This window comes from Cygnus olor, chromosome 3 (genome assembly GCF_009769625.2).
Source record: "Cygnus olor isolate bCygOlo1 chromosome 3, bCygOlo1.pri.v2, whole genome shotgun sequence".
NCBI lineage: Eukaryota > Metazoa > Chordata > Aves > Anseriformes > Anatidae > Cygnus > Cygnus olor.
Window position 1 is genome coordinate 45,122,291 of NC_049171.1, and position 24,387 is coordinate 45,146,677.

Consider the following 24,387-nt stretch of genomic DNA (forward strand, 5'->3'; position numbering starts at 1 on the left):
GGAACAAGTAGATTATCAATATATATTTCAAGTAATAGCCCAAACACAATTCCTAAATACTTATTGAAAAGATAATGATTGCTTTCCAAAGAAGCTACCCAAAATAACAGATACTGAATGAAATAAGGTCTTATGATAAGGTCTTATACATTCTGTTCACAGTTCCTAGGATTGTCAGAGTCCCTATGAATGCTAAGCTGTATTCCTTATGTGGCTGTAAATATCTTCATATTTCTGGAGCAGGGAAAAAAAATCAACTTAGGTTTTGCAAGACAAAGATATTTTAATCCCTAGCATCTAAACATTTCTCGACAATCAGAATATAGGAAAAAAAAAACATTAGTTTTAAATGCCTCCTTTGGAGGATAATAGATTTCTGTGATGTATGCTCTGAATCAAGGCTGACCCTCTGTCCTTTCCTTGTATCATTCTGCCTTTGACTCAATTAGTGTTTTAATTCACTTTCAAAGGCACTGTCCTAAGGATGAAGCATCAGTCTTGATATTGGTAATTGTTTTGCAAAAAATTTTTCCAAAACCATGAAGTTGTCTAAAAGCAGGCATTTACACAGGCATGGAAGTTCTCACCTAACGCCAATAACTTTCCATTGGAAAAACTAAACTAGCGCTTGGGCCTTACTCACGATAACTTATAAGGGCTGTTTCTTTGCAAAATATTTGCTTAATGCTGGAGGATACATGATAGAGGGAACTCATACATGTCTTGCTGACACCCCTCACTCCCAGGAAACTGTGGGATATAGTGCTGGACATGACGTTACCTTGGGTACATGACAGTCAGCCCCTAACCAGGCTCTGTTTTATGGGCCTAGGTGGCACTGTGTTTCGGTCCTTGGTAAGGTACGAACTTGTGGTAATTGGGGCAACTGTGGCAAACATTTCCACTCTTCTTTTCTTCCCAGTCCTATCTGACTTTACTGGTGTTGATTTTTAAATGAAACAAGCAATTAAAAAACAGTTGGTGATGGTGGGCTTATTGGGAAGTCTGTTAGTGTTACGGTGTCTAAGTGTCTGACTGGCAGGGCCTAGGAGCAACTACATCAGAAAGGTACTTTTCTACTTTTTTCCTTGCAGAATTCTAGGCAGAGTCTGGCGCTGGAGTTGGCTGTCATGTCCAAGTCTGTCAGCTTTTTTTGTTTGAAACAGCAAGGGTAAGATGAACTGCAGGGTAAGATGGGCTGTTTTTGAATACAGTAGTCCAGTTATGATACCACTTCTTTTTTCCTTTTCTTTGGCTTTCTTCCTTTTTTTTTTTTTTTTCTCCGTTCTGTTTTGTTTTTGGCATTGACGTTGAAAGTTTGGAATAATCTTTCTTTATATGAAGATGTGTTACCTTGCTGGACCATTTCCTTAAATGATTCAATATGAACACTAAAATTTAACAGGAATAAAATAGTCCATCTTGCCTTCATTCCATTTTACCCAGGAGATCTCAAAACAAGCATAGTGACCAATTAGCAAAAAGTGATTGCTGTGGTACAATTATGTAGTGGATATGGTAAATCTGTTTCTTTGAAAACAAGTTTTCAGATACTTCTACAAGATCTTATATAAACTTTTTCCAGTGAAGCTTGAAATTGTTTATTTGACATCATTAGAAAATTCATTTCATTCAATTATAATGTTTTGGAAAAAAAAATCCATACATGTTCATTTATAATAAATATTTGCGGTTGTAAATTACATTGAATTTTATTTTTCCTATTTTTAGTAATTAGGCACAAGAGGAGTTTATGTGCTTCAATTTGTCTCATTAGATTCTAAATTAACATTAATAATTATGCAAATTACTATACAGTGTTTGTAGCGCCCTCCATTCTTTAGTGCCATGAGCAGGCAACTCCAGCAATGCATTATAATCTATCTTTATCCAGTTTATGCATAGCAGTGTAATCTTTTCATTGCTGTTCTATCAAATTAAATGTGTGGCATAGCCACCCATATTTATATGAAATTGTGGGGCTAACTATAGAGATGGGAGATGTTCCTTTTTTAAATCTAAGCATTCAATAAACAATCCTGACTTGTATTTGCAATACAAATAGCAAAATTCATTGATTCCTTTGTATTTTATATTATGTATTTCAGATATGAAATGCTTTATTTCATATCTTTTCCTTTTTTTTTGTTTTGTTTTACTTAATCAAATTAGATTTACAAAATACTTAAACAATACTTATTTCATGCCTTAAAGGTAAAGAATTATATAAGTGCTTCAATATGAATATTAAGTTAGAGGCTCAGTCCAGCCATGAATTTTTCTGGAAAGCCAGTTCAAGTAAATGCTTTTTTCACTTTTTTTTTTTTTTTTTTTTTTTTTTAAGGCACTGATAACTGAGTCTCCCATTACTATTCTTTGATTCCCACAGCTCCAAAAAATCCTGTCTTTATAAATGTAATCAGTTCTTATTTTTCATTTCAGTTGTGTGTGTTTGTACAAGCAGTACACATAAACCTGTAGCTTAAAGATTTTTTTGCACAGTGATTCCATCTCCCCACTGTGGCAAAAAGTGCTGAACACTTACTAATTTTTTTCTGTGCATTGGTTTCACCTTTCTCCCCTGGTTTTCATTAGGTTCTGAGCTCATGCCCAAAGCCCTCTCCACCAGGATAGTGGGAGGCATTTGGTGGTTTTTCACACTTATCATCATTTCCTCGTACACTGCTAACCTAGCCGCCTTTCTGACAGTGGAACGTATGGAATCCCCTATTGATTCTGCTGATGATTTGGCCAAGCAGACAAAGATAGAGTATGGGGCAGTTGAAGATGGAGCAACCATGACTTTCTTTAAGGTAAGCTTTATATTCTGTTTGAAAAGATCCTGTATTCTGATTGTGGGGGGAAAGTCTCTGCATCTTGCTGAGGTGTAGCAAAGGATACTATTGTCCCACTTTCAAAAGCAACTGAAAATCACTTTTCTGAGGATTTCCTGAGATAGCAAATGAAGCAAATGCAAAATCTCTCATGGGCAATAGCAGGCAAGTTCTCTGATGATTTTTGCTTAAAGAACTGAATGTATGGTAACAGAGTAGGTGAAGAAACATGAACACTTTGCTTTGACAGATCTAATTCCGTGTACAAGAATGAGTTTTGCTGAAGCAGGTGTTACAGTATCAATTCAGTAGCATTATACTTAATGTTAATCTTTGCTCAAGCAACTGGGCTTCTGTAAGAATATTACTGGCTGTACAGAGAAAATCTTTTGGACTTATTTTTGAGAAATTTTAAAATTTAATTTGTTCATAAAAAAGATCAGATTCTTCCAGTTTTTCTGTTCATTTTAGTCTATTACTAAGGTCATTCCATCTGAAATAAAGTGAAATATGCTGCTGGATTAGAAAGAAATGTTTCTTTTCTAGCTTCATCAAGAATTTAAGTCAGCTCAAATTAATGAGAAGTATGCATGAGGGGAGAATGGATGGTTTGTTCTATAACTCTTCATGTTTGATAGCACAGGCATATCCTGAATCATCCAGAGAGGTGTTTAAAGTTTGTCTTAAAGTCTTTTGAAGACTTTTGGCTGATATGTTCTGTTTTTATGAGTTACTATGCTGTCACCTAAAGATTTGAGCAGACCATTAAACTGGCATTTGAAACTAGACAAAGTGAGGTCCAAGGGAAAAGTGTAAGCTGGCCCAGAAATCAATGAATGTATATGCAGTTCCCCTCATTAGATTCAGAGATGTTTGTTCATTTTTTCACATACTTGTTCAGTGGCTAAATAGTCACTATTCATTCTTACAATCCTACAGCCAATCCAAATATACACATAGTTTTATTTATTTATTTTTTAAAAATAATTTTAGGGCTTTAAGCTTCTGCTTGGAAATAAAATTGATTAAACTTCAGTACTTTAGAATGCTTTGGAAACATTCAGAGTATTCTCCAGAATTCTTCTTAGAAAGGGAGCTGAGGAAGTTAAGAGAAGTAACTAATCAATTAGAGGTGTCTTGATGTCAGGAAACATTTAAAGCAATTAAATGAAATTGCTTCTTTCTTTTCTAAACTTTTGAAGGAAGGTTTAAAGACTGACATTTTTAAAAGAATGGAAATTATTTAAGTCTGAGGACATAAAGGGATGGCATAATGTATGAATTGAATTACCAGAAAACACTATGGGGCTTTATTTTCATTCTTGTCAAGCAGAAGACTTTGAACTTGTTCTGTTTCAGACTGAAACTGTGGATTCTAAAATATTAAGAAGCAATCTTAACTTAGCAGTGTCTTTTCCTGTAGTTGCCAGAAGCAACTTCTTAACTCATAGTCTTCCTCTTCCCCACCCCCCTTTAATTTTCTGCCTTATTCTCTCGTTTTCCTTTTGTGTGTGTGTGTATAATCTGTGTTTTTAGTATACAGAGACTATTTCTCTTTCTTAGGATGTTTTTCCTCTCTGCATATTAATATACTGCTCCCTTTTCTGCACATTTCTTTCTTATTGTTCTCTTTCTGTTTCTGTTTCTGTTTATTTAGATATATTTTGTGTTTTTCTACTATATTGTACTCAAGAACTAGAGAGAATCATAGAAACATAGAATATCCTGAGTTGGAAGGGACCCATAGGGATCATCAAGTCCAACTCCTGGCACCGCACAGGTCTGCCCAAAATTTTAGACCATGTGACTAAGTGCACAGTCCAATCGCTTCTTAAATTCAGACAGGCTTGGTGCAGTGACTACTTCACTGGGGAGCCTGTTCCAGTGTGCAACCACCCTCTCGGTGAAGAACCTCTTCCTGATGTCCAGCCTAAACTTCCCCTGCCTCAGCTTAACACCGTTCCCATAGGTTCTGTCACTGGTGATTACAGAGAATAGGTCACCTGCCTCTCCACTCCCCCTTACGAGGAAGTTGTAGACTGCGATGAGGTCCCCCCTTAGCCTCCTCTTCTAAGTTTCTTCTTCTTCTTCTAAGTTTTTCTTCTAAGTTTTGGTGACAGTTTTCCTTCTGTCACCATAGATTCTAAACTCAACCACTTCATGGTCACTATGACCGAGACAGCCGCCAATTGCCACGTCTCCCACAAGACCCTCTCTGTTCTCCAGCAACAGATCTAGGAGGGCACCTTTCCTAGCTGTCTCTCTTAGCACCTGCACCAAGAAGTTATCATCTAGGTGCTTTATGAACCTACTGGACTTGCTCGTGTCAGCCGTGTGGTGATCCCAGTTGACGTCTGGCAAGTTGAAATCCCCCATTAGGACAAGGGGAGTTGATCTTGAGGTCTCTCTTAGTTCTGCAAAGAATAATTCATCGGCGTTGTCGTCCTGGCCAGGTGGTCTGTAACAGACTCCCACAATGACATCCTCTTTATTTGTTTGTCCCTTAATCCTTACCCAGAGGCTCTCAACTTTGCCATCGCCAACTCGAAGTTCCACACAGTCCAGCCCATGCTTCACATACATTGCCACCCCGCCACCTCGCCTACCCTGCCTGTCCCTCTTGAAGAGCCTGTAACCATCTATTGCAACACACCAGCCACAGGACTCATCCCACCAGGTTTTACTTATGCCGATGATGTCATAGCTGTGGGACTGGGCCAAGACTTCTAGCTATCCATTTTATTCCTCATACTGTGTGTGTTTGTGTAGAAGCACTTCAAATGCGCCTCCCTACATGCAGCACCTTGTGTAGCCGACCGAAGGGCCTCACTAGCACACAGTCCCTCTGATTCTAGCACACCATCCCTTAGCTCATCACCGGCGTGCCCGGTTTTATCCCCTTCCCCCTTCGACTCTAGTTTAAAGCCCTATCTATCAACTCTGCAAACTCCTGAGCAAAAATCCTCACCCCTCTCTGAGAGAGGTGCATCCCATCTGGTGCCAGCAGGCCCAGTGTCGCGTAGACCTTCCCGTGATTGATAAACCCAAAATTCTGCTGGTTGCACCAGTCCCAAAGCCACGTGTTAATGTGATGAGTCTGCTTGTCAGCATCGATCCTCCCTATCGGAAGGACAGAGGCAAACACAACCTTTGCCCCTGATCCTTTAAGTAGTCACCCCAAAGCCCTAAAGTCCCTTTTGATTGCTCTTGGACTTCTCGTTGCTACCTCGTCATTACCAGCCTGAAAGACCACTAGCGGGCAGTAGTCAGTGGGCTGTACCAGGCGCTTGACTTTCTTAGCAAAGTCTCTCACCCAAGCCCCAGGGAGGCAACAGACTTCCCTGTGGGTTGGGTCCGGTCGGCATATTGGGCCCTCTGTCCCTTTCAAAAGGGAGTCCCCCATGACAATAACCCTTCTTTTTTGACAGTTGATGTAGCAATGCGGGGGGTAGGTTGCCTTGCCTTAGACATCCTCTCCAACTGGGACGGGCTTTCATCTACTTCGTTGTTCTGACTGTCGTGTTCTAGGATTTACTTCTAACAGAATAGGAATTGCACATCTTGCATAGACCTTTGTTTTAGTGACGTGTTTGAAACACCCTAGACTTACAACAGAGTTATAGTGTCAGATCACATAATTTGGTATTGATTTTAGTATATCACCAAATTATTCTACCTCACTATGAATAAAACAGAGAAGTCAGACCAAAACATAGGATTTTTGTATTCTCCTGATAAATTTTAGGTCAAATTAAGGTTTATTCTGCTGAACAAACATATTTTCTGGGCTTTATATGTGATCAAGTTGTGTTTAGTGTTTTGTGACATGAAAATGCACTGATACTTAAGTACTTCTGTTCCAGATAGCAAACAAATGATTCCAAATATTTTTTCAGTTAATTTACTATCTTAACTAAGAAGTATGTAATTTAATGAGTATTATTTTGTACCTAGTAAAATGGATCCAAACATAAGCATTAGGAATAGGCACAACTGTTCTTGTAGTGAAGCCAATAAGTGAAAATCATACTCAAAAGAGAAGTAAACTGTACAATCTAATTTCATTCAGTGTCTGAAGCAACTTCCAGTTCGAAATTAAAGTATGCTTGATGTAAACGCTTTTCACTACAGCTAGCTATGTAAGGAATGCAGTCTAATTAAATGTATTTTCCACAGAAGATAAAAGAAAATGTTTGGTTACAGTCTATCTGTTCCAGTAAACTTTCTGGTAAAATTCGGTATTTTTAATTAATGAGGCTGAGATATCAGGAATCAAAATATTATAGGACTGGTCCACATACTCTATCTGTATTTGTGTGTTCACAAAGTAAATTTATCTTTTGTATATGCAAATTACTTTAGGAATATAATTTCCTTACTTGAGGAAAATGAAAATGCAAGAAAATATTTTCAAAGAAGACTGGAAGTGGAATTGCCTTAAAAGTTACTACTACCAGAGTTGACCAGCTTATAGATACTACTGTTAAATTATAATATAAAAAGCACTTAAGAACAGGCACCTGATCAAAGAAGACAAAAAAAGTATCAGAAAAATGTCTTAATGTACAGAAGTTACACTGGAGGTAGATAGTGAAAAAAAGACACAAGGTGCCTGATTTTTTCTGCACTGAGTATAAAAACTAGGATAAGTATGTTTTAAACTGCTTTTGGAATACTGCTTTATCAATAAGCTGAATGTGAATTTTAAATAGTATATATTAGATTCTTTGTTATATGAACAAGTGAATCAAGTAGGAAGCAACACTGCCTTTGTATATGTCATTAGGGAACCAATGAAATATCCTGTTCTGGTGACCACACTTCAAAAATACGTTTAAAATTGGGAAGAGTTCATAAAAGGTGAAAGAATGACTGTAGGTCTGGAAGAAGAAACTTTATAGTTAGAAGATAAAGAAGATCAGTCTGTTTAATCTGCTGAAGAGAAGGTTAAGAGGTGACTTGATCATAGTCTGTACGTGCCTTAATGGGAATGAGACTTTTGACAGTAGATGGCTGTTTAATCTAGCAGAAAAAGGCATAATGAGATCCAATGTTTCAAAGCTAAGTTAGGCAAATTCAGACCAGAAATAAGGTGCACATTTGTAAGACTGTAAGTAATTAACCACTGGTAGAACTCACCTAGGAGTGGGCTAGATTCATCCATCAGCCATTACGAGCAGAAAGATATAGCATAGCCCAAACACGCTATCCTTATGATTTAGAGTCTACTCAGTGAAATACATAGCCTTCATTAGCTCAGTTTAGACTTTAGTAGTCCCCTCCTACTTTAAAAATCTATGGGAGTATGACTTCTGGAGGGGTTGCACAGAGATGACAAAGGGGATAAATTTATCATCTGTGTGTATGTTTTTCCTTAGCTGCTTTATCTTGTTGTAATGAGAGCGTATTGAGCAAAACAGCAGCATTATGTTACAACATGAAATGAAGGCAACAGATGGTTTCCTAATGTTAAATTAAATTATCATATCTTGGTAATAGTTATTAGTTCCGATCACAGTGAGGCTCAGTAGCTGCCCATGAGACTGACAGTAATTTCCACATAAATTATCTATATAGAAGTCCTTTGAATTTTTTCTTTAAAAAACTTTGGAACCTGGCCAAAGCTGTGTGATGCTAAAACAGAAGAACATTTTTTTGAAGGAGAACCTAAATGGAAATTAGACAAACAAGCTAACTGCTAAATTAGAACCTGCTAAAGTTAAAATCTTCGAGAGCATCTGGGGTGTAAGAATACAGGTTTGGGCAGGGAGTTTGTGGAGTCTCCCTCCTTGGCGATATTCAAAAGCTGTCTGGACCCAGTCCTGGGCAAGCAGCTCTAGGTGTCCCCATTTGAGCAGGGTTGATAGACTAGATGACATCCACAGGTCCCTTCTAACCTAAACCATTCTGTGGTTCTTTAATGCTGTTACCATTGTGAATGAAACTGTTATATGACTGGCAGATCTTGGTGGGCTATTTCACTGGGAACAATAAAATGACCTTAGTGTTATCCAAGAATTGTAAGGAAATAAATGTGGAAAGAAATGTGAAAATAGATTCTAAGCCATCTCTGAGTTAAGCATGTTGTTTCCTCTCCTGATACATGTTTTGATGTTTCTCAAATCACTGAGTTTTCTTAGTTACAAATTTCCCTTCTCTTCTATTGGCTAGTTCTACTGGTGTCAAGGCTTTCCTGAATGCTTACAGCATGAAAATGATAATGAAAATGAGTCTTGACTGTTCTAGTGTTGCTCCCAGAATTCTGAATGGAAATTAAGAATGACTATTGATGGTTTTCAGGTTTCAGAAGCCTATCTTCCTTATTCTTTGGAATAAAATAAAAAGCTTTTATTATTTTCATGAAAGGTACTTATCTCAGTAGCTGTTCTTGGATAAAAAAGCTCAGATTTTTCATTGCCTCATTCTTCTGTGGTCTCTCAGTCTCTGTTTCTCAAAAAAAACCAAACCAAACCAAACCAAAACAAAACCGAAAGAGTGTCTGTTTTCTTTCTGACTGACAGTTCTGAAAGTGAGAAGAAAAACATTAATTCTGCACTGCTTCTATTTGTAGCTCAGCTCTCCATCCTCATACACAAAGGAAATACTACAACACATATATTTATAGCGGTCTACAATTTTATTATTATTTTTGTTTGTGAACTTGCTGTGTATATTCATTTTTCTCATTTTTTTCTCATGTTTTTTCTTATCTGTACCTTTCAATGTCAGATTTTTTTTTTCTTTCTATGTTTTTGTACAGTACCATGCACAATGGAACTTTTTTCAGCTAGGATTACTCAGCATTTGCATACCAAATGGTTAAAAAAAATATTTTTTCTTTCTCTAATAGCAGTAGGTTAGTGTCATTACTTCTGTATCATGAATTAAAGGTGTTTTCAGCTCTCTGTGAGACTCATATATTTTATATCTTTGTTTTGCTGATAAGGAAGCTGAAGCACTGAAAGGGAATGCATCTTTTTCAAGATCACCTGGTGAAAGGCAGATAGGGAACTAATTCAGGAAAGCTGACTCACATACCTTAGAATTATCTGATAGAATATTCTTTTTGTCATTTATATTTGCCAGTTGCTTTCCTTTTCTTCTTCAGGACCCAAAAGCTCTGCTTTTCTATAGTGTCCTTTTTTCTTCCTGCACTGCGTTTTCTCCATAAAAGTCCCTGCTGCTGACCCTTGTCAGTTTTTTTCCCCTTTTTGCCTTAGCCATTTTTTTTACCTTTCCCCTAATGAATTTTGGGGTGACGACAACTCAGTGCTTAGCGCCTAGCTTAATTTTTCAAATTCTCAGTCAATTGTTAAACAGCAGGAAGCTCTGACATTTGCAATCATTACAAAATCCCCAAAATAGACTCTCTAGGCTGGAAGAAGGAATTTTAGGGGAATTTTCTTATTGCTTACAACTGGAGTACAAGTGACAGATTGCCTGACATAAATAAAAGAATAGCTGCAAAAATAAAGGTATGAATGCCATTCATATGTCATGAGTGACACTGGCAGGTGCATGCATGAAGCCAATAGAGCCTAAGTGCGTTTTTCAGACCTGAGTTTGAACATTGTAATAGGCAAATGTTGTTCCTCTGTTTAACAAATAAACATGCATTTGTAGGCACATCAGCATATACAGACATAGAATCTTTAGTTGAGTAGTACAAATAATACATTATGAAGTTTAGCAATACTTGTCAATCATTTGGTGGAATTGCTGCAAGTCAAAGATGAAAGAAACACTGCTTCTGAGCTTTTCAAATATCCATTCACTGATGCTGACTAATGGAAAAAAAAAACAAAACCTTTTGAGCCCTAGCACCCATGTGTTGATCTGTACAATGTGTAAAAAATAATTGTAGCAGATACAAGAGATATTTGTTCAGTTTGCTTTAAAATGATTTCCCTTTATAGAAAAGTCACATTTTAATGTAACACAGACTTGTTCCTGCGCATAAAAACACGTGGCACTGATGACTAGAATGGAATGGAATGAATATAAATGCCATGTCACCTTTTTTTTTTTTTTAATTCTTTTTTTTTTTTTTCTTTTGGATCATCATCATACTTTGGACTTATCTACTAGGAACACATACAGCTGAAATGCATTATTTCCCTTTTCCCTTTATTATTCCCTCTTTGTAGGAACACCTGTTTGGTTAACCACTACTTCTCTGAATGTGCAAAAAAGCAGACACAGGTGAAAACCTATAAAGCAAGGTCTGTGGTCACTCCATACACTTAAGGGAATTGAATGTGCAATTACAGAGTCTGTGAGAATGAGACACTGGCCATGAGAATGAGGCTTTGTCCAGAGACCTCAAAACACCTGTGTCTCACTGAATTCTATTCATTTCTTTATAAGATCAAGGGAGCTAGGTAGGTTAGGTGATGCATTGACATGGGCTATAACAAGAGCAGCAGTGCATTTGAATTCTAAATTTAAATTGAGTATCAGATAAATTTGGTACCATTAAGTTATTTGAGGTGAATGGTCTGTCTTTTGCATCTTGGGATAGAAAGCAGAAGTAATTCACATAAAGGGACTCATTCCAACAAAACTCTTTAGGTACTGGGACAAAGTTTACTGAAATGGTTTTACGCTGTCTTGACCCTTTTCCCTTCTGTGGGGTTGTCAGAGCTATTAGTGTTCCTGTGGTAAATAAGAGCATATGTTTGGCTGCCTGTTGCCTCTCAGGGCTGAGGCAAAAGAAATCCACTGCCTTCCCACCTTTGCCTTTGTCCATGTCCTTGCCTTTTGCCTTCCCTTTCCCCTTTTCACATTCCTCATTACCTTTACCTTTTTGCTCTTTTCCAACTGTATAGGCTGAAAAAGATTAACATAGGGTTTAACCAAGTTTTCATTTCTATAAAGATTTATGCTCCATTATGTCCTATAACCAGACAGTAAGCACCCTTAATAAGCTGCAGGATAACATGCAGTATTCATGAATAATTATCACAAAATCACAGAATCATAGAATTGTAGGGGTTGGAAGGGACCTCAAGAGATCATTGGGTCCAGCCCCCCTGCAGGTTCCCTAGAGATAATTATGCTCCAAAATCACAAGATACATACTTATAACTTACACTTGTCTCCAGGAGCTACAGGTCTTAGAACTCAGTGAAACACATACAAAGGCTTTTCAGGGTCCTCTCAAAGAAATATACATAATTTTGAAGTGAAGACAAGATTAGTCATTTACAGTAATTACAATATTAAATTAAATACTTAACATACGAATTGGGTCCCCACTAGCTATTTTTAAAAAGAAGTTGAAGAGAAACATCAAAAATAAAATAAAAGTTGGCATTAGGAAAAGTCTCCTTTGTCTGTGGGTCATCTGAGTTAGTATTTTCTACAGTTCACCATCTGTTTCTGCATTTCCCCAAAATATTCATAGGGGAAAAATTTTTATGCTGATCTCTGCATAGAACTCTCAAGTGGGCTAAACTATATAACCTATAGTCCCATCTGTCTTTTCTATTCCATAAGTATTTTTCATTTTGAATCTAATGAAGAGCTAAAATGAACATACAAACAAGAAGCTGACATTTGTATCATTTTTCAGAATTGTGTCCCACAATAATATGCATTGATTAGTGCACATACACTAATTATCCATGCTGTAGACATATCATGGAGTTTATCTGACTAATGCCAATCTTTCTCTGTGTAAGGTATGTTGGTATGTTAAAATATAGCAAGATCTAATTGCCACTTGGATAGAAACATAGGCTACAAGAAATCAGAGCCCAGAGGGAAAAAAAAAAACAACACTAATCAACTGTACCTGAGCCCTTAGAAAGTCAAGCATGATAATAAATATTATTCAGAGGACATTTTGAGTCCTAAATTGTTTTAGGACTTATTATCAGCAAAAGTCAAAAAAATCTACAACATATACTTGATTCAGAGAAATGTTATGATCTTGATACTTAAAACTTTTGCATTTAAGAGAAACCATTCCATCTTCTATTTTGGAAAATATATATTGATGACACTAAATACAAGAAAAGTAGGGTCTTTTCCTTTTGAAGTCAGATGGAGTTTAACCTGTCCTCATCACTGCAAATTACTTCTGTTCATGCTTCTCAATAGTTTTCTCACTGTGTTGATTCAGCATCAATTTACGACACTCTGTGAGTAGTCAAACTCTTTTCCTCTCATCAGCCTCAAACTCTGTTGGTGATACACATAATAGGGTGGTGGTAAGAGTCAGTCCAGCTTTCAGATCCAAGTGAAAATGCATATTTTTGTCATTGTTGCAGGTTTAGTTTTCGTTTTTGAAGAAAGATGCTCTGCCTCCTGGAGTGTTAGATCTGATGCAAGGGGAGAAGAGAGTGTCTCTTTCTGTGGCAGGGTGATCTTATAGCAAGCACCCTCTTAGACACAAAAGCCAGGGAGCCTTGGGGAAGTGAGTTCTGTTGCCTAGATATTTGGAGGTGTGAGGATGAGAAAATCAACAGCAATGTAATTGTTGATACTTCCAGAACGTAAATTGTCTCTATGTACTATTGTAGGTTTGGTGTTAAGTGGTAAGCCATTTTGTTTCCTTTCACTTACCTGATACACTTCACTCTCTGGCCTCACCTGGGCCTGTAATGCAACTGCTGACCAGATCAGTTGAAAGAGAATGGCTCAACACTGGGTTCTGATCATAGGTTTGGTTGCAAGGCTTCTTCCTTCTCAGAAGTGCGTAACCTAATTTCTACCTAGCCTCTTTCTTTCTGTCTCCTGCTGCTTTCCCCTAGGAGGTAGGGCAAGTACACTTTCAATTTCTTATCTGTTTTAGCTTTATTCTCGTTATGACTTCCTTAGATCCTGAGCAAGGTGAGAAAAGGAGCAGAACTAGATCATAAAGAATCCTTCAACTCCAAACAGGATTCTCTTTGAAAGATAGATTTCAGAGTTAGGGTTTGTTTAGGAAATTGAGAATACATCTGAAAACACTTTTAACTGTCTGAGTCTTCCTCTTCAAAGCAAATAGATCTACCACCAAGTAGCCATTAAAGTTTGCAGATTTTATCTATGACTCATCCTAGGAATGTTATTCAGGAACCATTCACCAGAGTGAACTGTCTCTCGGTTTAGCCAGTCTTGTGTGAGATCCTGCCATATGAGCAACCTTCAGTGCTGAGTTATTTCCTGCCTGCTGAAGCAGCCTGAAAGCCTCTATTCATTAGCAGAGGTGAACTCTTGGTTCCGCCTTGTCAGTTTATATATGATACTACTGAGGCACTGTCCAACTGCATTAGCATTGCTTTGTGTATGAGAAATATTTACAGTGCCAGAATTGCCCTGGACACCACCTAGAGTCCTTCTATACTGATGAATTTCTTCTCCAGAGTTTTTCACTGCTTTGAACAGAATGCTTGTCGAAATCAGTGCACCTATGGTAATAATTAAATAAGCTGTATTTGATATGGATGCCTTTTAAGCATTTTTTTTTAATTCATGCATTAAATCAACTTGTATTAAGTATTCAAGGTCCTTAATCTATACAATATAGAACGTGGATCTTCACAGAACATATACAAAGCCATGCTTTATGATCAGGGTAACCTACTTATCTGTCCATGAACACTTTGGACCAAAGATAAACAGTAATATATATCTTAACACTTTTTAATTTCTTCAGATATAGTATATGATCTTTTAATTTACTCACCATTTTCTTGTATAGGAAATTATGTTTTTTTTTGTTGTTGTTTGTTTGTTTTTTTTTCTTCCCTCCCACATCCTACAAGCTGAGACAGTCACTGTTGTGGTTTAACCCGTGTAGACAGCTAAGCCCCACGCAGCCACTCCGTTGCTCTCCCCACAGTAGGACAGGGGTAAGAATCAGAAATTTAAAGGTGCAAGAACTCATGGGATGAGGTAAAGACAGTTTAATAGGTATAGCAAAAGCTGCATGCACAAGCAAAACAAAACAAGGAATTCATTTGTTACTTCCCATCGGCAGGCAGATGTTCAGCCACTTCCAGGAAAGTAGATCATCATGCATAATGGTTACTTGGGGAGACAAATGGCATCACTCCAAACATCCACCCGTACTCCTTTCCCCAGCTTTTATTGCTGAGCATGATGCCATATGAATATCCCTTTGGTCAGCCTGGGTCAGCTGTCCAGGCTGTGTCCCTTCTTGTGTACATCCAGCCTCCTCACTGGTGGGGCAGGATGAGAAGCAGAAAAGGCCTTGACTTTGTGTAACCTCTGCTCAGCAGCAACCAAACATCAGTGTATTATCAACAGCATTACAGAGCACCATATGAGCTACTATGAAGAAAATTAACTGTCCCATCCAAAAAAGCACAACATTCCTCATAATAATGGTGATGATCATAAATAATATACCTATGTATATATATATATATATTATGCAGAATTTGACTTATGTTCTCAGAGTAGGTGTTTTGTTTTGTTTGTTTATTTGGTTGGTTGGTTGGTTGGTTTGGTTGGTTTGGTTTGATTTGGTTTTGATACAGGAGACATTTACCTTCTTTGACTTACTAGGAATCTTCCAAAATTCTTAAGATACCTCTGTATGACATGTCTGATTGAAGCTTCATGTATTCTTTAATATATTTCCACTTTCTCAAAAAGAAAGATGGATGCCTAGATGAACTTTCTTTAAGGAAGGAAGACTAGCACCAAACATTTTATGGGATTTATTGGGAAGGTTGTCCAGTTCTTCTTTTGCTTTCTTTGGCAAAGAAGCTCTGAGTATAGTTGCTTTGATGCTTGAACTTCTAATTTAGCTTAGCCAAGTACTTACCATTCAAGTGTATTTTAACTTGGGTTGAATTGCTGAGGAATTTACCTGGACTGAACAAAAACAACAGTTTGGTTTTTTAATTTATTTTATGGCAACATCTAGTATTTCTGATGCAGCTTTTGTTCCTCAAAGTGCAGAGGCACTAAGTATAGTTCATTGTAAATGTGGAATACAGTAATGGTATTCTAGGCTTCCCGTAAAATTGGATGTTTGTAGAAGAAGCACTGAAATTGCAGTTATAACCACCTCTTGTAGTTAGAGCTGCTTCATACAAGAAATTTTTACTCTAAAATTAAGGAGATTTTTTTTTTTTTTTAAATCTTGTTCATAATGAAGACAATTTGATACTGTCAGTGACTGTCTTTTAAAATCAGATGATCAAAACTGAAAGGGGCAGTTGAAGAGAAACTATAAAAATGGAAAACAGACTTAGGAAAGATACAGTTTTGGAAACATTTAGAGCAGGTTTCTCATCTCTCCAAAATGTAGATATCTGCTCTCCTTTCAGTTAGTCATCTAGTCTCCTTTTATTGGCATTGGAAAGAAACTAAAAGGCACCACAAAACTTCAAAACTACCTTGAGTAACTGTCCTAGAAGGACAGCATCCTCCAGAATTCAAGAGCTTTTCCCATTGACAACAGAGAAACCTTGATTAATACCTTGGTCTGGATGCTTAATAGCTGCAAGTACATCAGATGAGTCTTGTAAAATTTCTGGTCACTGCTTAATCACTAGACAATTTTCATATATGTATAAACTGCAACATAACTGTAGGGAGAGGCTGTGATAAAAATTATATATGTAAATTGATTATTTTTATAGGAAATAATATAAGTGCTTCTAATCTCATGGCTACCTGCCTTAGATAGTACTGTGGGGAATATTTGTCTTATTTTAGATGATTGGTTGAAAGGCTGTGAGGAGTTCCTTTTCTTGCATTTTGGCACTAAAATGGACACACACACACACCAAAAAAAAAAAAAAAAAAAAAAAAGAGAGAGACAAATCTCTTCTAAATTGTAAAAAAAGTTCACATTTTGGCTTACAGTCTGAGTTGGATTATGGCCAAAATTCTAGTCTATGTTTTTAAATGTTGTGTATAGAAAGACCGAACTGGTCACTTCCAGGAAAAATCAGTGTTGCTAAAAGTAAGCCAGTGATTGTAAAAGCTTGTCCAAAACAAAAGTAAAAATAACAACAAATATAATTCACCATTTTGCTTTCCTCATGTGACTCCGTATGTTTAATCATATTAGAGGTTAAAAACATTTGTCTTCCACCAAGAGGGCAGATGTTTCAGTGTCGTCTGCTGTATAGCTTGTCATTTTTTAACTTTATTTTTTTGACATGAGTCCAAAGATTTTTTTATTATTATTGTTAAATTAGGGTAACAGATGCAGGCTTTTGATGCATACACCACTAATGTATTTCCATTGTTTGCATATTTTCTTGGAAGAATGTGGTAAACTTGACATTTTTAGATGCCAGAGTTTTCATGGAAATTTTAAATTGAAGTATACAGTTCAGCAAATCAGTCAACTGAGCTATTAAAGCTGAGGAGGTGTTAATAAAGAAATATTGACAAATCTGAGGATACATTCAGATTACCATTTCTAAAACCACTTCAGGCTCCAAACATTTTTATGTTGTCATCCTCTAATAAAGAATGTGGATTTCCAAAATTGTGATATGATTTAAGTTACAACTGTTATTAAAGCTTGAAAAACATTTAGAGGAAAGGGACTGTTGCTTAAGGATTTGTTTTTCATTTATTAAAAAAGGACAGCAAGAATAAGCAATCAAAAGAATTGGCATACTAAATTTTTAAAACATGTAATCACCTTTAAATCTGAGGATGACAACACTGCAGTTATTGATTTCTGTTTCTTTAGTTCTATAATCAAGTTCTAATCACATATGTTTGGCTTTCTGAATGCGTATGGGAGACTAGTAAACTGACAAAGCAAAACTAATAACCTTGCTTATAGAAAAATATTAATGTTGCCCACTCTAGACAAACTATACTCTCTAACAGAATCTGAATTATTCATTCTCTTCTGCAAATTTTATTTTTCTGTACTTTTGGGTTTATCAGTTAAAAGGCAAGAGGGAAAATGGTTAAAACTGTCTTAGAAATTGTTCTAGAAAAATCATAATTTTTGACCCAACATTTTGAAGTAAGAATTTTGAAGTGCATTGTTTAGAGACTAAAGTAAAATGTATAAATAGGCTTTTATTAGACAGCAAGGGAAAATACGTACAGAAATCTTTCTTTATACAGTGTTTCAAGTATATTGTTCCATATCCATTATATTTATCTGTCCTCTACTTTTACAGTTTAAGACTATATTTGCAGTAGTAAATAAAACAGATTAGGAGCATTTTAAATGCAAAGTCAAAGGACTCTTTTCCTCCAAAATTGGGTGATCATGCACAAACACCATTAGGAACAGCCCTGGCATATACCTGACCTCTCCTGAGCTATGGTCCAAATTATCTTTGGGTGGAGGCCAGGTATCCTCTGGGAGGTGATTCCTTAGGACAGGCCAAAACGTTCCAAGCCCCATGCTAACATGTGTTATATACAGTTATGGTCCTGTATCCTGTCTCTGTTTTATTAACAGTACCAGAGGGATCATATTCTCAATTTAGATATAACTTGGTGAGAATCTTCAGCAGTTTTGCTGAAATGTTGCAAGTAGAATCTGGTTCTGCTCCTTAGTGGAAGAGCTGGTTGAAAAGACAAATACTTTTTTTCATTCTGACCTACTCTTAAATTACTTTTTTTTTTTTTTTTTCTTCTTAGTTATAGTGGTTTGACAATGCAAGTGAGTTGTGGGAGCAACCTGTTGAATTATTTATATAACCTGAAAATCTTCAGATGGAACTAAATCCTCATGGCTAAATACTTTTTTCATTAATAAGTTCCAATTGATTTCAGTAGGAATTAGGTGTTTAACTGCCTTTGTGAATCTGTGTTTAAAGGCATACAAAAAAAAAAAAAAAAAAAAAAGAGCTAATTCCAAATAAGACTATACAAAGAACAAAATGTGGCTATTAAAGCAAAGTTAAAAGAATCTGAAGTTTCACCAAGAAAAAATAAACAAATATGTATAATATCAGTTAAATGTTACACAACCAGAGGCTTGGACTAGAGGAAAGATGCAAATGCAAATAAAACACCAGTGGCATGTGTGCCATGGCATACTTTCATTCTGTCTGAAACTAAAGTATTATATTTGATCTTTAATTTAAACATGCAGTTCTTTTCCTTTTGTCATGCTGGTGATTCCCACAGAATTATAAATGAGGTCTATTAGATAATTGCTATCATTTATCATTTTAGTTTCAAATGAAAATTTTCACTAGTGTAGTATGGGTCAAGAAGAAATTATTTCATTTTACTTGAAAAACCAATCTTTGATGTCTTTGCATTCAGTGACAGCAAAAAAAAAAAAAAGCATATTCTTTGTTCTGATATTCTCTAATATGCATTACTGATTTGTAAATATATGTTTGGATCATATTTTAAGTGATGACTAATTTCAAGCTTATTTCCATAGTGAACGCCATGTATTTTGAGATGGATTTTTTAAGTGAGACCCAGAATGACTCCTCATTTGCTTACAAAATTCAAAACCACATCTAGTTTGCATAATTTTACATAGGCAGTGGTTTGGTATAAAAGGAACAAACTCTCTTCTTCTCCACATACACACATACAAATGACTACATGTTTGTTTATATAACTTGCACACAGCCTTTCCCCTGAAGGTATAGGAAGCACATTGCTTTTTTACTGCACTCCTTTTGTTGAAGAGGAAGTGGTGTCATTGAATAGAACTGCCTCATCAGACACTCTACAAAAGTGCCAAGTTGTAGCAATCAATAGGGAAATAGCAGATGTGAAGGTTAGTTGGCATCAAAGAATATGAGTGGAAAAGTTTCCTATGGGAAAGAAAGTGCTTCATTACACTTCATCTATACAAAGAATATTGGTTCTATCAAGCTTTCAGAAAATTAGAATATCATGGCTTTCACTTCTGACAGTTTAACATTTAAAAAGTTAGATAGATATTCATCAGGGGAATTACACTAAGTGATCAGTATTTTATTAGTTGTAAAATAGAATGTTGCGATTTCTTCTCACTCTGAATAGAGCAGATCCAGTGGAATGACTCAGACAAAAATTGACTCCCTGGGTGATCACTGTATTATAGATGAGTGTAAATGCTGGTTTTGGAGCATGTTCATAGGAAACAAACAATATGTTACTGTTGCTCTGGAGCATAAATATTTGAGACCAGAATGTTCCTTATTTTGGGGATAGCTTGGATATTTATGTTTGCTTCTTTTTCTGAACAATATATGCAACTTTTCAATGCTTTTCCACACAGAGAACTACTGCTGAAAAACAGTTTTGTTACATCAGTTCAGTGGTTACTCTTTAGAGACATTGTCCTACAGGGAATGGCAAAACGAGAGAGTCAGTAAACAGACTGATGTTAAGCTGGTAAGACAGTGGATAACAGATAATATTTGTCTGTATGAGAGTTTACAGTTGCTGATAAGTTGAATGCTTCCCGAGCAAGCTATAAAAAGGAGCAGGTGTTAGTGAGGATAGCCTACTTGGAGGAAAATACTCATTGATGAATCACTTATTGTTCATTCATTTTGCAAACTTGTGAGATACTTTCTTATAAAGAAGGTTAACTAGAGATTTTGTGTGCTTGAGAATGAACAAGTTTTGTTTTGTTTTTCCTTAAAGTAAAGTCCAACCTCTTAATTGTGCATCTTTCTGTAAAAACACCTCTAGTTATAGGGATGAATACATGTTTCTTATAAAACTTTGAAGCAATTTTCTCACTTCACCAGTCTTTAAATTAAAATACTGATATTGGAAGTTCTGTCCCTGGTCTGCTCTGTTAATAGTTAGAGAAAATTATATTTTTTGGGAATGTGGAGGAGGCATCAACATTAATTTTCTAAAATCACTTTTCTCACTGAAGTGCAGCATAGCTTTGAAAACGCATTGTCCATGGTTCTTGAGTTTTGTTCATACTAATAATCAAATAAGTGCACTAAAGCATGCACTGAAGATAAGGTTGCACTGACAGGTTAGATATTTAGTACCAGAATGAAATAGATATTTAGTACCAGTATTCTCTTTCTTCTTACAATGCTGTGTGATGATGTTTACAGGCGAGTTGCTTCTGCCCTTAGTGCTTGCTGGATGCATTTGGTGTGAAGGTGATTTGCCCTTTGGCTTTAAGATTAAGCTGAGACATCACAGTCATAGAGTAGCCTAAGACCAAAGATCTTGTACCTCTATAAACAGCCAAAATTATCATAAAAATCTGTTAAATTGTCTCTTATCTTTTTGCTTCCTTGCCATGTTCAAACAACATTTTGTCAAAGCAAGCGCAGCAGAGTTAGCAATAAAATTTAGAGCTGTACCTAATATAAAGTCGTTTACAACCTGGAGTTTATTAGGCTCTTATTTTAGGCAGTAAATCTGATTAGTAATGGACAAAATAATATTATTATTTACACTGAAAAAGTTAAATGTCATCTTCTTTATGTTGTGAAAAATTGTAAGCACTGGACACTGAAATCTTCAGCCTTTTTATTCTAATGAGTGGACACGTTCAAAACTCTTTTGCCATTCCTGTTTTCTAAGACTTTTGCACTTGCTCAGAAGCAATGATACCCCCGTTCAGCCAGCTATATTGTCTGTGTTCTGAGATATACTACTATACTTACTTGTGGGATGACCTGTGAGAGCTCTGACAGCTACTCAGCTGGTCTAAAGTCTGTTCCCTTAATAAAGATTGTTTTAGAGTTGTTCCCCACACCTCCACCCCAATATTTTCAGTGCACTTAAGTATTTTTTATAAAGCATTTTAGTTTTAAGAGTGGAAAAATACAGTGTGGAATAGTGGAAAACATGTAATATGGAGCACATTTTCTAACTGTTTGCATAAATCCCATTATAATGAGCATTTTGAGCTATCATTAAAAAAAAAAAAAGAGAGAGAGAGAATAAAAAAGAAAATCCCCATAGGCCAAGATTAGTTTCAATATTTGATTATCACTACAGGTTGGTGTCTTGTTTATTAAATATTTCAAATAAGTTAATTAGGCTATATGAACTATATTATTTGTCATTGTAAGTCTCCTGACAATTTTCTGCATTTTAATTTACTACCAAAAGAATAACATTTAAAGAGTTAAGTTAAACTGCTTTTTCCCCAGGAACTACATCTTATTGATGCAGTAAAAGATTAGAAAGAACAGAGTTGCTTCAAAGCTCAGCTGCAGGAAATTTAACGTGTGAATGCAACCATGTGTCACAAAGAAGAATGTTTATCAGAAGAAACTGATTCTTTAGTCGGTGTAGGATAACTTTTTATCACAATCCTAAATCTAATAAAACATATTTTTTTAATAATCCCATGCATTATCAAAGTAATTGTATCAGATGAAAATTCTGCATGTTGCTAAAGATATATATATATTTTTTTCTGCCTTTTTTTTTGAAGCCATGAACTTTTAATCCCTGTTGCAGGTATATCTCAGTGAATTCTGCTAAACGTTCCCAGCTAAGTAAATGGGTATTAGATCAGGTTGCTAATTTGCAATTGTAGCCTTCTTCATGCAGTTGCCAAAACCTCTTTGCTCTAGATTTTTACTTAAACTAGAGATCCCTTTTGCCAAAGTGGTTTCTGCTAAATTGGTCAACAGAAAATACATGAAAATTTGCTGCAGGATGTTCACACAAAATATTGATGCAGAAATATACCAAATGAACACAGCAGTGCTGTCACAGGTGCCATCAAACACATTCTGTTAATAAGTTTGGGTTATTATTAAATTCCCCATATTTTGCTGAAGGAAGGAACTAATGGCAACTGGGATTTGGAAGGTCTCATGGTATATATGGATTCTTCTGTAGGTTAGTTTACACTTAGGAGGCAGAGAGTAATGCTAGAATATCTGCTGAACTAGTTTCCCTCCCCTCACTCCTTCCTGGCAATTGTTAAACCATTCCTTTTGGATTTGGTAATGTACAGCTATCTTCTGGTGGTCTTTATAGTCTTGATCTCTCCAGGTCAATTTGCGCTCTTGGGACATTCTGAAAAATGAATTCTTAAATTAGAGTTAATTGTAAGTAATTGTAAATTACCTTAAATTGTACCTATATAGAAAATAGTTTTACTGTACTATCAGAAATAAAATATCAAACACTAATGCCCTTTCTCATGAAAATAGCATCTTGATCTCATCTATTTACAAGACAATTATACCATTCATTCCTGTGGTAATTTCATAGACTTGCAACTCAGATACCAGCTAGCTATTGTGCTAGTGATAATGACTCCTGTTGTCAGTTTTCTTCTTCTTCTTCTTCTTCTTCTTCTTCTTCTTCTTTTTTTTTTTTTTTAAGTCCTACATTTGTTTGTCTCCAGTATCCTAAGCACTGCATTAATGGGGTTGTACATTAAAGCAATAGCGCAATTCGAATAGTTAAAATCTGTGTGAAATTAGCTACGTGCTGCTGTGTCATAAAAGACACAAGTCCTGAGTGGAATCCCTGCCGTTTACATGATGAGATGATAAGCGACAGTACATGCTCTGAAGCGTCAGTGAATGTAATTTTCATGTGGTGACAAGACTTTCCCTTTGCAGTAGAATCCCACTTGTTAATGTGATGATTTGGTTGCCTTTTTCTGTAATAAACAAAGTTGTTCAGCTTTCAAGTCCAAACGTCTCCTTGTCATGAAAAGCTTTTTCCCTGTATGGGCCATCTGGGGCTTTAACAGCTTGCTTCCCTCCAGCTCTTCTGGTTGCTTCCTCAGCTTTGTGTTAATGCAGTGAAGTTTGTACGTGCTCAATATCCAAAAAGTATAAAGCTGTTTTATTAAAATGAATCTTTTATTGAAGATTGCAGAAACAAGCAGTTACACAAAAAAAAAAAAAAAAAAGAAACAAGAAAAAAAAAAAAGAAGTAAACTAGGACTAACATTTAAGTGCTGTGTGGCACCGTGAACCTGTACCTGTTTAATCATCAAATTCATTAAACCTAACTGTGACCAGAAAATATGAAATTTGGATCTTAGTTTTGAAGTTCATAATATTTTGAATCTACTCCATTGAATCTAACTTAAAACATGTATAATCATGTTCAAAGTCTGCTTTCTGTCTTAAAATGCTACAAAACCCAAAGAAAATTGGCTTTAGGAATATCTAAATATTGCAAGTTGGCTAAGAAAAAAAAATAATAAAAAAGAATCAAAAACCAAATTAGTAAAAAATACGTTTTGCCAGACAATAGCTCTTTTATTGGCAAAATTTCTCTTCCCATTGTCTGCCTTCTTCTCTCCTCTCCTCCCTCTCCTCTCCTCTCCCTCCTCTCCTCTCCTCTCCTCTCCTCTCCTCTCCTCTCCTCCTCTCCTCTCCTCTCCTCTCCTCTCCCTCCTCTCCTCTCCTCTCCTCTCCTCTCCTCTCCTCTCCTCCTCTCCTCTCCTCTCCTCTCCTCTCTTTCTCTTTCAAGAAAAGTTTATTTCTCAGGAAAAAATACTTTTTCATGCAGACTGCAATTCACAGAAATAACTGCCTGAAACAAGTTATGATCACTGCTGTAAAGCTTTGAGTCTCATTCTTCCAGGTAGATGTGCTGTTTAAAATTTTATCCCTACTAACCAGATTAAATTACTTGAAGATTACAACTTTCTCAGAAACTTTCTCTGTCAGTGTTATGTATTTATCTT

The 24,387-nt window shown here is 36.1% G+C and overlaps 1 protein-coding gene across 7 annotated transcripts in view; it reads left to right on the forward strand.

Moving 5' to 3' along the window:
* Nucleotides 1-24,387, forward strand: part of GRIK2 (glutamate ionotropic receptor kainate type subunit 2) — a 411,568-nt gene that overhangs the window by 322,498 nt on the left and 64,683 nt on the right. For 6 of the 7 annotated variants that reach the window (XM_040551172.1, XM_040551173.1, XM_040551178.1 and 3 more), the window contains one exon: nucleotides 2,596-2,813. In XM_040551172.1, the coding sequence (XP_040407106.1) occupies nucleotides 2,596-2,813 (218 nt within the window). Of the gene's footprint in view, nucleotides 1-1,094; nucleotides 1,133-2,595; nucleotides 2,814-24,387 lie in introns of those variants that run through there. The other variant, XM_040551179.1, reaches the window with a different exon arrangement.